The sequence below is a fragment of the Lissotriton vulgaris genome, chromosome 9, assembly GCF_964263255.1.
Source record: "Lissotriton vulgaris chromosome 9, aLisVul1.2, whole genome shotgun sequence".
Lineage (NCBI taxonomy): Eukaryota > Metazoa > Chordata > Amphibia > Caudata > Salamandridae > Lissotriton > Lissotriton vulgaris.
The window spans coordinates 940,647,132-940,661,368 of record NC_141697.1 but is presented as its reverse complement, the minus strand read 5'-3'; the positions used below and the strand labels follow the sequence as shown (position 1 = coordinate 940,661,368).

Genomic DNA, 14,237 nt, shown 5'->3' with positions numbered 1-14,237 from the left:
GTGGGTGGCTGCTGCAGAACTGGCAGTGGGTGCAGGTGAAAGCTCTTATCATGGAGGGAGGTGCAGCATGGCAGCAGTTGGGGTAACAGTGTCTGGGATTTGTGTATGTAACAAGGACCCCCTGAATAGACGAATTTCGTAATTCCTAGGTCAGGGAAAAAACATATTTGAGAAGTAACAACCTAGGCAACAGTGTCTGGGGTCTAGTGACCTAAGGAGTGCTGCAGAGTATCGCTGGACACTGATGGGACCAGGGTTCCTGACGCTTGGCTCAGTCCAGGCACAGATGGGTGCAGACAGGCTTGCCTTTGGTGCACCTTCAGCATGCCAGCCGCCCGTCCGCTGCATGTGTTAGTTGCAGCTGTCATTAACTAGGTCCTGGGAGGGGTAGGAGTCCAGGGTGCCATGATGTCATTTCATGTGCTGATGGGTGATGGGAAATGAAGACCTTTTGCTTGGCTTCTTCTTTTAAAGACGGTTTTGGTGGGAAAACCAGTAATGTGACTTCCCGTCCAGAAGGATGATGGGGAATTCAGTGATGTCACTTCCTGAGCAGGTGGGTGATGGGAGACCCAGTGCTGTCACTTCCTGTGCTGATGGGTGGTGGAAAATGAACTACTCTGGCTTGGCTTCTTCTCTTAAAGATGGTTTTGGTGAGAAAACCTGTAATTGCACTTCCTGTGCAGATGGCTGATGGGAAACTCAGGGATGTCACTTTGAGTGCAGGTGGATGATGGGAAATCCAGTGATGTAATTTCCTGTGCTTATGTGTGGTGGGAAATATAGTCCTCTTGCTTGGCTTCTTCTTCTTTATCTCCATTGGAAACCACTGCAGAATCTGAAATTAAACCTGGGCTCTTCATGAAGCATTCAGGCAGAAGGGCCCTGATAACCATTCCCAAATCAATTTCTAGTTGATTTCTAAGTGTATTAAATCGAGATTCTGGAGAAGATGTACGCAAAAGAAATAATAATTTATCTATCTGGGCAGTAAAAAACATAAAAGGAAAAGAACCTCCCTGGACCATAAAGGTTTGTGTATATAATCAGTTTTAGAAATAATGGACTTTGACGTTGTCAACAGACAGAGGTCTGTGACAAGCATGAATCTAGATTGCTTAAGAATTTATCTTCAATTTCTCATGACATCGCTCTTGTTTATAACTTTGCCCTGAACCCTTTATTTTTCAATCTTCTTTAGTGACAGGGATAATTGTGACCAAAATAAATCTGGATTTGGAAGCCGATCCCTTAATTAAGTCCACATACCTACTGATACTTGCCTTTGACTTGACCAATCATCTCAGCGCAACAGCCACCGTTAACATCATTGTCAGTGACGTGAATGACAATGATCCTGTGTGCATTCCAGCCGACTTTATGTAAGTATTTTAAGTTATACCTGTTCATCCAATCTTCACCTGCATATGTTTCTCTATTCATCCCTGATAATCTGCAGAGACCTGTACATTTATCACCAGCAGCTGATTTTGTACATAATCTTATGGGTTTGTTTGTGGAAAGTGTCTGGAATTAACAGGACTGGCTAATGTCTGAAACATGCAAGTAAGGCTCTGATGAATGATAATAACAAAAGGTACCTTATAATATATTTCACTTGCCTATTGCATGCTTAGCAGAGATCTGTGAGTAATCCACGTTTGTATCCAAGTGGCTCTATTTAACATCTAATCCTTTTGAGGTCACTAAAAGGAAAGACTTTGAGTTTGGTAATTAACATCTAAAAGCATATTTAAGCACTTCAGTTGATATAGCTGCTATGTATTTTTGGAATTTATGATAGAGTACCAGACTTGGAATGAGTTTAGGACAAGATGAGAATAAACCAATTTTGATATTTCTTATTGGAGGGGAGATTTAAGCTAAGTAGAACATTTAAGACAATGAGGTGCCTCAGGGCTTTCATTTTGCTAGTATATATCTTCTACTTGAACCTTCCAGTTGTTGGACTTATTGCAAGCATTCCACCTCTCACCTCTCACCTTTCGTGTGCTTTAAGTACCATCCTAAGTGGCTATGGCTATGTCCAGGTGTAGGTCCCTTGCTCACTGTACCGCTGGAACCAAGCTGCACCCGACTGAAGAGCCCCAATCAGGGCAAAACAGATCCTGGGTTGTTTATGTTCTGGTTCAGTGAGGACCTGACCTGGCAGTTTGGCCTGGACTGTTCCCAAGACTGATTTGTGTATGGCTCGGTCCAAACTGAGGTGGCAAAAGAACGATGGGTTTGAATGGTACCCTGAGCGATTGCCAGCAGTTAGACTTTTTGCAAGCACGACTCCCATCACGTTTGTGTGTTTTTTTGTTATATGTTCATGGACAATGGTCTATGTCTCTTATTGTGACCAAACATAAAATCTGCCCTGTATGTATGTGTGTGGTAAATAGTACATGTGAGTCCTCCAGGGTGTTGGCTGTTTGTTTCTCAGGGCTTGGGATAAGCCCACACAAATTTATGATATACTGTTTACTGTGATGTTCTCACCATTGGTGTATACAGCATTTAGTATGCCTCAACATTTATGCACATACACCAATGACATGGTGTTCATTGTGGTTACGATTTATCTACAGTTCTCAAACATCTACAGATACATACTGTATAGGTAAATGTACAATAGGCACATGATGTTTGCTTAATAACTCAAAATACCTATTAAAGTTAGTCAACCTAGAAAATATATCACATGGAGCCACACAAATGAAATGTGGTCACATTCAGTGGTTTAAATATGTATTTATGTTATCTGTAAAAGCCACTCGATTTGAATCCCCTATTATAACTTTTTTAATCTTTCGCCAATTTGTTCCATGTTGTAAGGTTGAAATTGTAAGCTTTTTTACTAATTGTTCACAACTTTTTGACTCCTGAGGACCCCCACTGAGTCACCACTGAACGCTGGGAAACCTCAAGCAATTTGTACAATTCCAATTTTAAAGCTTAAAACTGTAATTTGCAAAAAATACACAAACAAGTACTCACCAAACACATATTCAAATTACTAAAGATGTTATTTTCTATTGAAAAAAATGTAAAGGGGGATTTGGGAGCGTACCCCCCCCCCACAGACATTTGGGAAAGAATGGTGCATTCTACAATACATTTGTCATTATATATTTAATTGTATTAGCTTTAAAGTCTAGAAAATTATGACCTTACTGTGCTCCAGGATAAGACAATCTTTGTTGGGGTTCTTCAATAATTCCCTCGCTATCACTCTCCAACAGTGCCTCTCATCTCTCCATAGCCACTCTGTCACATGTATTTAATTTGTTTTATAGCACCTCTTATACCAGTGTAGAGTGTCGGAGCATGATCACACACATTCAAAGACAATGACTCATACACGTGTTAATCAGTGTGTACAAAATGTTACATTAAGCAAAGGGGACTACAAGTTGTAAGATTCACATGTCATCCATACTGGCAGGCATTTTTTAATAGTGCTTGGCCTGGAGAACCACAATCTCATGATTAGGAACATACCACAGTGGCAGCGTTGACTTTAATAATAAGAATTTATTTCTACCCAAACAAAGCTTTTTTTAGCAGCATGAGGATATTGAAAGACTGAGTAAAAAACATAACTTACTAACTTGGGCCATGCAGTTTGCAAACAGTTCTTTGATGGCGGTTCAAAGGTCATTGCGCTAGATTAGAATTGTAACCTATGAACTAAACAATAACAAAAGAATCTCTGTATCAAAAGAAGTAACGCACTGAGCTAGGCACATAAATTACGGTTCTTTAATAAGCATGTTACACAATCTTTGCAGCAGGCATATTAACCAGCTGCGCTACCAAAGAGGAGTCAAAGCTGGCACAGGACAAAACTCCCATCTCTCTCAAGCAGGTACATAATCACCAGAGTTATCTTGACACTTTATTGTTGCTTGAGAACTGCTGGTTATACAAGGAACTTTGCAGTGCTTTTAAAACTGTTGCCTGCGGACCCCTTGTGAATGTGTCACTGACCCCTGGGGGGTCTAGATACCACAGTTTGGAAACCTTATGGTGCACATTGAATAAAGGGGAGAGGTACATTTATGGATCGTGCATAAATGCCTTTTCTTTTCTTTGGAATGAAATGTCAACCTTAATTGCAGAAATGCAAATAAATATTTTTGAATGGGTATTGACTTTTGAAAACGTGCTATGAACTCCCACACATGTATGGTGTGACTTGGGAGGGACCAGTCACTTTTTGTGACTTCATTGAAGATTCCTGAGTTGGAGAACTAGGATTGCAAGCCAACAACTTCTCGACGTTTTCTGTGTATGTGGTAGGAAGCCTATCTGTCAAATCTGTATACTCTTGTTCAGTGTCCTTTGCTTTTCCTAGTACTACAGTGCCAGAGACCGTTCCTGTTGGCACCGTCTTCTTCACTCTCAGCTGCATAGACCGTGATGTTAGTAGCAACAATATCAGCTACAAAATGGTTTTTGGCCCCAACACGCCTCTAATTTTTGAGATGATAGGCAGCAACTTTCAGGTAAGATTCCAGTGTTGATGCTGCATGTAGTTTTGTACATTGTGAAAACATTACAGACAGCCTGAAGGTTCTTGTGAAACATGAAACATGGCCCTTCTTCTAAATTCTGTGTGTAGAGATGTGGAGATCTCAGTGTAGTGACATATTGTAACTATGAGATCTGAAAATGGTTCTCTTGAGGTTGACATCTCAGTTCTCTTGGGATCGGATCTACTGTCTCAAAGATGAGTTTGGGGTTTCATGGTTCTGTACCCAAACCAGACTGACAATTTGTGCATTGGGGCTGACTGGCCATTTTGGCACTGGGTTAGGCCATGGAGGAAGCATGCTAAGAGTCTGCTTTTAGAGCAATGAAGCACAGAAAGCAGTGAGGGCAAATTAAATAGGCAACATAACCATTTAATCTGGGGGCGGATGAATTATTGTGTTGGTGCCTGGTTCGTAAGAATTCTTGTAAATTTGTCAAATATGGTGATTCATACGAACAGCTGCCCAGAAGCCACATATATAGCTCAAAATAACAGGTATCTCTCATTGTTATTGGAATATTAACACCAAAGCATTATCTGCTGAAAGAAACTTAGAACATTTTGTTGACTCAGTAAAAAGTTGCTTTATATATGAACCAACCGAGCTTCCATTACAATTGTTTTAAAGTGTTGCTACATGAGTGACTTCTAGGATCCTTCATGCATGTAATGAATATATGTGATTTGCAATAAATAAATATTGCTTTTACATGTTCTTTACATATTTTTATTTATTATAAATGTCTTTTATTTGTTGTTTTTGTGTCATCGTCACAGAGTGATGCAGCTACTTCGAAGTCCTAGAAAAAATAGAAACTGCGGCGGACTGGAAATGTGGCACCTCTATCACAATTTATATAATATATATTGTCCTGTGCACAATTCTTCCCGCCCCTGCCGCTGTTTAGTGCCACTGTCCAGCAGATAAAAAATGATAAAAAATAGAAAGGTGCACCAGAAGAAAGTCAAGCTCCAATATGTCTTCAAAATATATCCTTTATTGTAATTCTTCAATGCAAAAAAGTTCAAATCCAGCCAACGCGTTTTGTTCCAATTACTCCTGGAACTTCATCAGGGCTCAAAATGATATCTGCAGAGTATTTTCTTAAATCATGTAATATGACCTTCCATCCACACAGTATAAAATGAAAGTCCTCTGGATTGAGACCTCAGTCAAATTGGTAGCTTTCAGTTAGTACCGAAGATGTTCACAGAGCATTGTATATGATGCCATGATACGTATCTCGTGTGCCCATAAGTCGGACCTTGTAAGACTAATGGCCTGGGCACAGGTATAATGCTACAACATAACTGCAAATAGAAGCAAAAAGAAGTACATCACTTTTCAGGTCCATGAAATACTGTGTCAAATCTACCTCAGGTCTGATACCTGCCTACTCCAAAGAAAATGTTCAAATGTTCGGCCATCAAAAAAAATATATTTTTTATACCCATTGTATTGATTTTCCAAATAAAGCATACAGTACAAACGAAAAATACACACACAAAATGAATATTTAAAGGACATTACAGACTCTGACAGTTCGTCAATGGCACACCCACCCTAGATGAATCCCTGCCTCAGGTTTAGGAGGCATTGTCATGCAGAATACCGAACTTGTCATCAACTATCTCTCTTTACTCGTCAAAGTTAAGCTGCTCCTCGCAGAGGTAGATTTTTAAATCACCAACAGGTGTGGTGCCTTCTCACCTTCATGGTGGAATCCCTACTAGCTAGCATCTCAGATACCTATCTGACATCCCTGAAAAGCACTGCACATGGTATATAGACATCTTGTAGGTTAAAAGAAAAATAACTCTTGTGAGAGCTCCTTTCGACTCCCCCACCCTGCCCCCATCAACTTTTAGATTTGGAGTCTCTAGTCACATTCTCTGACTGTTCTCTTAGATTTAGAAATAGCTGAAGTTCCTGTAAGACGAAGGGGCGTATAGGACTTGTCTCTAGGAGATACACTCGGAGTAGGCAGATTTGTATATGTAATTTCTATCTGAAATCCAGAACTCATGACCTTTGCCTTGTAAAGTTTGGGAGGTAAGACCCATTTCTTGTGCTGATGTCTTTATCATGTTCCACTGACACACTGGTTCCCTTTTTGGCTGTACATCCATGGTCCCTGTTCATACAGTGACCCAAATGTATTGCTTTGGGAAGGGTGTAGTCAAGAAATCCATAGCACTTTATGAACCTCTAGACCAGAGGCTGGTGTGCTGTACAATGTGCAGTGATCGGGGTATGAGGAAAATTCATTTCTTTGAAATGATGGCCCTTTATCTGTTCTGATTCATTTGTAAATAAAATGAATTGTGAAAATTGAACAGCACATAAACTAGTCCATGATTGGGAGACGAGTATCCAAATATTGCATGGAAACTTTCAGAGATGGAGAACTCCCACAATGTATCTGTTCATAACCACGCAAAACGCAAAGTGCCAAAGCTTTGCCTCCAGGTACCCAGTGCATTTACGGACTCAGCATCAGGATCAGCTCAGACACACGGACCTCAGGCAGTTAGTAAGTAAGTAAGTAATTTTTATTGTTTTCAGTTAATTAAAACCATTACAAAAATACATTGATAGCTCATACCTTCGGATAAAAGATTGTAAGAAAAATATATTATTTTTAAAACAAGAGAACTTTGATAAAAACAGTTTGGTGCAGGTGTGAGGTCCAAGTGTGGTGTCTTGGCCAATATTCAACTAATCCGGTCTGGTGCCATCTTCCAGGTTTTTTAGTTTCAGTTCCAGACATTTCAGGAATTTGACCAACTTCCCATTTAATGGGGGAAGGCCTGGGTCGAAACAAGCAAGAACCGCTTGTCTGCGTGTGCGGATTTTTAGTTCATTGAAGGCAGTTTTTAACAGGGCTACTCTTTCCTCTTTCAGCCTTGGGCAGGGGCATAGTAGATGTTCGAAGGCTTCACACTCTGCCCCGCACAGCCTGCATTTTGTCCCCCAGTCCCTTCTCAGCCATGGTTGCAGATGCGGAATACAGGGTAGAATTCCTAGCCTATGTTTTAAGAAGGCTTCTTTTGATTTCCTGCCGTACCCCAGTCCAAAGTATGCTTGTAACCCAGGCGATTTGTATGTGGACAAAGTCATCCATGCCTTTGTGAAAAGGTCGCTTTATCTTCCAAGTGCAATTGACTTTTTATGCTCATGTTTACGACACGCTTGAATTGCACATGCGGTAGCGGAGTTTCCCATAGTTCTTTTAGACCTGTGACAGTCAGGGATTCCTCTAGAAAAGTTTTCGCTGGCAGTTAAAGAGAGCTGCTTAGGTCTAGCCATAGCAGATGGTTCAGTGAATTTTCTGGCGAGTTCTTTATTTTCTGCCAGCACTTTATGTTTGAACCTCTTCTTGCAAGCTTTTGGGAGGTCAGTTCAAACTCTAACCGGATCTGGGCTTGTGAGGTGTAGGTTGGCAGATTAAAGAGAAGTCGGTAGGCCTTTGCAATGGTTGTGTCCAGCAGTTTCTCATCTATGCCTTTTAGAGCCTCACTGCCGTATGTAATTGATAACTCTAGCTTAACTTGTGCCACACGAAGCAGTGGGAGAAGAGTGGGACCATTCAGATTGGACTTTAGTTGTTTAAGCATAGTAGCTATCAGCATCCCTTTCCTCTTGATTGCCTCTAGTTGGTTCGAGAAGCGACCTCCTTTATCGAACAATATTCCAAGGTATTTGTACTCTGAACAAGCAATATTCCAAGGTATTTGTACTCTGAACAATTCCAAGGTATCTGTACTCTGGACCTCAGGCAGTTGAATCTATCAGTCTGGCACCTGAGATCTTGGAGGTTGGTTAGAGAGAAGCGTCTCCAAATCCTTTGTGAGGTACATAAACCTACCACACGTGTCTTATACGCAACAAGGCGGAAAAGATTTGTCCATCACTATTTGAGAAAACTCCTGCAAAGCATCTATATAAGACTTCATACTATATCTTTCACATCTGCAGGAAGCGGTATTAGCATACGACTCCATTTGATCACATTTAACTGCAGTAGCGGCCTGCATGGAGAATAGAGAACATTTGTGTCTTTAAGACCAGAGGTGGTCAAGGCCTTCATGGAGAGCTTTAAAAGAGTAATTCCTCCAAGTATTCCTCCATCTCTAGCCTTGAATTTGAGCTCTAACAAGACTGATGGGCCCTCCTTTTGAGCCACTGTATTCTTGTGGCAAGCAATTCTTGCCTTGGAATGTAGCCTTTCTGGCTGCTATCACTACTCCCAGGAGAATCAGTGAGATGCAAGCACTAACTGTGGGGAAACCTTTTATTCGGGTACATAGAGATCGAATGGTTTTGAGAACAAACCCACAATTTCTTCTAAAAGTGCTTCCTCATTTCATGTAAACTAGACAATTGTGTCGCCCCTTTTTTCCACTCCCTGAGTCTGGCAGAAAGGGCTTCACATACACTTGATGTCAAGGGAGCACTGAGGTACTATATTGATAGAACATGCTCCCTCTGTAAGATAAAGCAACTCTATGTTACTTTTGCGAAACCTCTTAAAGGTCACCCTATTTCCAAGGGTGGAATTAGTAGATGTATTGATTTTTCTTTTAAACCATCTTCATTAAAGTTTGATATTCATTCTTGCAGATAAAGAGCAGCCATATCAACAATCATAAATGCATGCAGGACATTGCAGTTAAGCAATTCCTTGTACATGACACAGTGAAGAATTTTGATGGTGTGATAATTCCAAACAAAGTCAACAGAGGGAGGAGGAGCCAAGCTCGACATCGTGATGGCCGCACGGTAGCTCGGCTCCGCCGGCCTCCCTGCCCAAACTCATCTATCCTGCCGCCCATCCTGCCCAAAAACGATAACATTTTATAGATGAAGGTCTGCTGATACTTACCACCCGTCCTGGTGGCTCCGGCGTTCAGTGGGTCCGCAGCGGCGTCCTCCCAGGAAGTGCGGCCTCCGCGGGGTGGAGACCGGGGCCTTGCCTTCAGGGAGTAGCCGGCGAGACGGTGTCGGTGGCGGCCTCGGGTGGAGGATGGAGGCTGGTCGGAGGAGGCCGTTGTGCGAAAAGGCCGGAGGCAACTGAACGCGTCTGGGACTACCGTCCGGTGATCCAGAGGTGAGGTGCGGCAAGTTGTGTGTGGGAGACACCGTGTTGGTGGCTCCCCCCCTTGTTGTCTTGCCCGGCCATTCCGAACTTCATCGCTCGGTGGCGGAGAGTGGCTCCAGCGGAGCGGTGGTGCCGGCGGGTCCCCTTCTTCTGGTGGCCCTCATTTCTGCATCGAGGTTGCTGTTTGGATGCTTGAGGGGGATCCCGCGGGGGCCCTGCTTGTGAGCCCGCCCCAGGAGTTGGTTCCGAAAAGACGGCGCTATAATCGCAAAATGGCGGCTGATGCCGTATGCTGTGAAACGCCCAGGGATGTCGATGCTGTGCCTCTGTACTGTGCTGGGGCCTGCACTGGGGAGCGTGAACCCACGATTGGCGACGTCCTACGAGCGCTGAAGATTTGGCAAGTGACCTTGGCCCGAGATTCTTGTGTGCAAGACAATGTGGCGACCGCCATTGCTCCCGGGCCGTCCCTCAGAGATGCGGATGGGCCCGAGGTGGTTGCTGCTTGTTTCCCGCATTTTGGTGGGGGTAGCGATGTCTTGGTTCGCATGCGGGAAGATTTGCTGGTGATCATTGACACTGGTGTACATGACTGCCGTAAACAGCTTTTGCATTACCGTCGGCGGAGGAGATCCCATGGGTTGCTTCCATTGGCCGTTCAGCGGCTGCTCCACGGCCTTTTCTCTCCGCTTTGCTTTATGCCCGCTACTTCGACATACATCGTGGCGATAGCTAAGAAAGGACTGGGGTGAGCCCGGTTCTTAATCCGGAGGACTGCTGTTTGGTGCACGGAGTTATGGACTGCCCCAAATTGAGATAATTTGTCGAATCCTTAATATGTATGGCTACCTGAAAACATGCCAGTTTCGTTTTGGGTTGCACTAATTGTTTGTATGGGCGGGGGGTGGGGGCCGTGCGCTTTGTTACATGGTATCCTCTCCCCTGGTTTTCCTTTTCCCTTTTTATCTGTTTTCTTTCCCTTTCCCTATATTATCTCATTCTATATTTCGGGTTCATGTTTAGGGCGACAGGCACGCTGCTGGGAGGGGTAGGCCATAGCCTTCTGCAGGGGTGCAGGGTGGGGCGGGTGGATTGGGGCCTATTAGATAGTTACTTGTTTCTATGGCTCTTTTGTGTCCTTTTCTTGGGTCTCCATGACTGTGCGTGATTCCCGCGGGGTGAGTGCCTGGGGGGGAGGACTGGGTATTCCTATATAATATAGTACTTTCAGGTTCTGCTTATCCTGACTTAGCCGCCCCGCCCCTAAGAATGTTTGCTGTCTGGATTGTTGATCGCCATTATCGCCGTGGGGCGGGTACAGTAACGTGGAGTCCCCTTTTCCTTTTTTTTTCTAGTATTTTCGTTTTCTTTTACTCTCCGGGTTGGGCTGTATAATGATTGCAACTTTATCCGTCTCACTGATAATTTGACTATTATGAGAGTGATGTTCTGCTTGTCTTTGGGCACATGAGGTTGCGGGTGGACACTGACCGAAGAAGAATTGCAAGGGCATCTATGGCTTGAACGCTTTGGACTATTCTGATGACAGATCTATGGATTCCCTATTATAATGCTGTTGGTTCTGTTCCCCGCCATGTGCACCAGGACGCTTATTATACAACCGATCCTTTATTCTTTTAACATAAAATTAACCTTCTGTGATCCTGCATCGGGGGGTTACCCTCAGTTAGCATTATGGACTCGCAGCATTGTGTAGTATTGCGTAACCACTCCGTACTTTTTATTGATATTGGTGCTTTCCAGTTTGTTCTGTGGCCGGCCCCTGGGTTGTAGGCCCGTATTTGTATGCAACCATCTACACAAATAAAGGTTTTCAAAAATAAAAAAATAAAAAACAAAGTCAACAGAATGTAAACCATGAGCCTACCATCCTATCTCTGTAAAGGTGGACACAAGCGGGGTATAGAAATATTGGCAGCACACCCAAGGTTAGGGGCGAGGCGAGAGAGGGTGAACGTCCTCAGAACTGGGAAAAAAGCTGTGGGTCAAGTAACCCTATGAAGCTGTGCACATGTTTTAGCCTTCTTTCCCTGTGGAGGGATGCAAGGGGGCCGGGGAGAGGCAAAAGAAGTGAGGGGAACAGGTCAAGCATACTCAGAAAAAGCAGTACCCTTGCAAAGCATGCTGTGGCATGTCAAGTGGAGCTATCAACCCATTCAGGGGTACCCTTAAAAGTGGAGAGTAGTTCATTCCATAAAGCCACAATGGGTCTCCTCCTTACCCTCACACTTCCTCTTGTCACAGCGAAGTACCCTCTGCCTCCCCCATTTAATGGTAGTAGCCTGCAAATGCACCATACTCAAAAGCATCAAGGCCTTCCAGTGCATTGCTATCTTACGATGAGCCATCAGCAGCTCCAGCTCAATGGATCGATTTACAGCACTACCTGCCTTTAATATCCTATAAAGGCCGATTAAACAATTAGCCACCTTATATAGATCTGACCAGCCAGTAATACGAGTTGCGACCACGCAGACCTCTGCCCGTTGCGTGCTAATGCTCGGGCATGCGCATGCCCAGAACTTGTGCAGCATGTCCGCCATGGAGCGCAGCAGTGAGGGCAATCAGGAGATGCAGCAGAGTATATTTTATATAATTCGGCCGTGGTAAGCTCTATGTAAGATGTTCTTTTGGGTGAGTTGAAAGCTGGCATTGTGTGAAACCTTGCACCAGTATGCCAATACTCTATCCCGCTCCTTCCTGGACAGTCCTCGTCCTATATCACGCTCTCAGATGTGCCTGAGTAGAGCCAACGGGTCTTGAGTCATGTGTGAGAGTGCTTTCAAAATCCAAGAAACCAAGCGTCTACCCTCATCCATTTTGTGAAGTGTCAGAGGATGAGGAGCGGGCTGAGTATCGGTAATGCCCCACATGTGCTTGAGTGCAGCAGCGAGGTGAGACCTAGCCTGCAGGAAAACCCATCTGCTCCGCCAGCAAGTTAAACAGGATGAGCGCCCGCTCCTGAAATATGTCCCCTAGAGTGGTCATGCCTGCGGAGTCCCACAGCCGTCCCCTCACCGACCAGTCGTATCCCAAAAAGCTCAGATGAAGCATAAGGGAATCTCAGGGCATACAATGAAGCACTCAGCGTAATCTGCAGTGCCAAGCAAAGGCATACATACGCCGCTCGCAGGAGGCTATTAGGGTACACTGGTAACTCTAAGCCAGGATGAAGCAATTTGCAGTAAACTAAGCACTCTAGGCTGTGAGTACGAGCCTACTTCCTCCAAGTTGTGCCCAGCCAACCAACAGGTGGACCACTGGAACTGGGCAGCCAGATAATAGTGCTCGAACACTGACACACCCAGTCCACACTCTCTGTTGTGAGCTGCAATTTACACAAAGCCTCCCTCGGCCTCCCTTTATTCTAAATGGGACCTCCTAGCATTGCATTTAATGTCCAAAACGTACTCTGGGGGATGAGGAGTGGTAGCCTTATAAAGAATTAAAGGTGGCGCAGCAACATGACTGTTTTCGAGAGAGCAACCTGGCCATGCACCGTGAGTGGGAGAAAACACCAAAGGGCAATCTGAGGCCGCATGGAAGATATCACCCTCGTAAAATCGTGAGGCTTGTGATAAATATAAATGCCCAAGTAGCCACCTGACTACATGCATACCAACCACAATGAAACACGGAGGGCAATTCGGGGAAATCAGGAACAGACATGACTTAACTAAGTTGACTTCCAAGCTCGAAGAGGCTCTAAAATCATCCAACATTCGTGTGAAATATTCTACACTGTCCTGAATTTATTTCATGTACACTAGGACATCATCAACATATCATATAGGGAGACGATGTGGACTTCACCGCCCACACGAATACCCCAGTCAGCAGCAGATTGCTCAAGACACTGTGCCAAGGGCTCAATGGTCAGGACAAAAAGTCAAGGGAAGAGGGGGCAACCCTGACGCCAACCCCTAGCAATGGGAAACGGGCGAGATATCCTACCTCATATCCTCACCCTCCTGATGGCTCAGCGGAAAGAAGCTTGATCAATCCTAAAAGTGTATCCCATATGCCCATTTTTGTAAGACCTTGAACAGGTAGCCCCAATCAAACGTGTCAAAAGTTTCCTCGTGGTCTAGCACCAGGCAAGCCGAGTAGGGCAAGTGTGTCAGAGTTCCCTCCAAAATTCGATGAATTCGACAGAGATTGAGGGTCGTGGGTCTGCCTGGGATGAATGCATTATGTATCGCTTCCTGGGTGGTGTGATTGTATCTAGGGAAATAAGGATGGCAGGCACCAATATGGTGTCCAATGCACTCCATAGCAACCATGACAGCAAGCGTCCCGGCGTAACCCCTTCCAGATGGACCCTGGCCTGATACGCCTTGTAATCCAGGCATCTCAACAACTCTAGTAGTTGGGCATGGCAGTTCTTAGCGTCAGTTAGTGCAACGCTAGCCATCTCATCCTCATTTGCGTCCTGCTCAAGACCCCGCAAGGAGCTTTCCACCTTTCTGACGCCCCGGCTGAGCTAGTCCCGCACTCCTATAACTGCGTATATGCAATGCCCTCGAACCACAGTTTTTAACGTGTCTCATACTACCAACCGTGTGGAAGCC

At 44.4% G+C, this 14,237-nt stretch overlaps 1 protein-coding gene across 1 annotated transcript in view; it reads left to right on the top strand.

The window, feature by feature from the left end:
• Positions 1-14,237, top strand: part of LOC147692578 (cadherin-related family member 4-like) — a 256,491-nt gene that overhangs the window by 166,610 nt on the left and 75,644 nt on the right. Inside the window, exons 7-8 of the mRNA XM_086939538.1 lie at positions 1,202-1,382; positions 4,364-4,514. Coding sequence (XP_086795664.1) covers positions 1,202-1,382; positions 4,364-4,514 — 332 coding nt within the window. The remainder of the gene's footprint in view (positions 1-1,201; positions 1,383-4,363; positions 4,515-14,237) is intronic.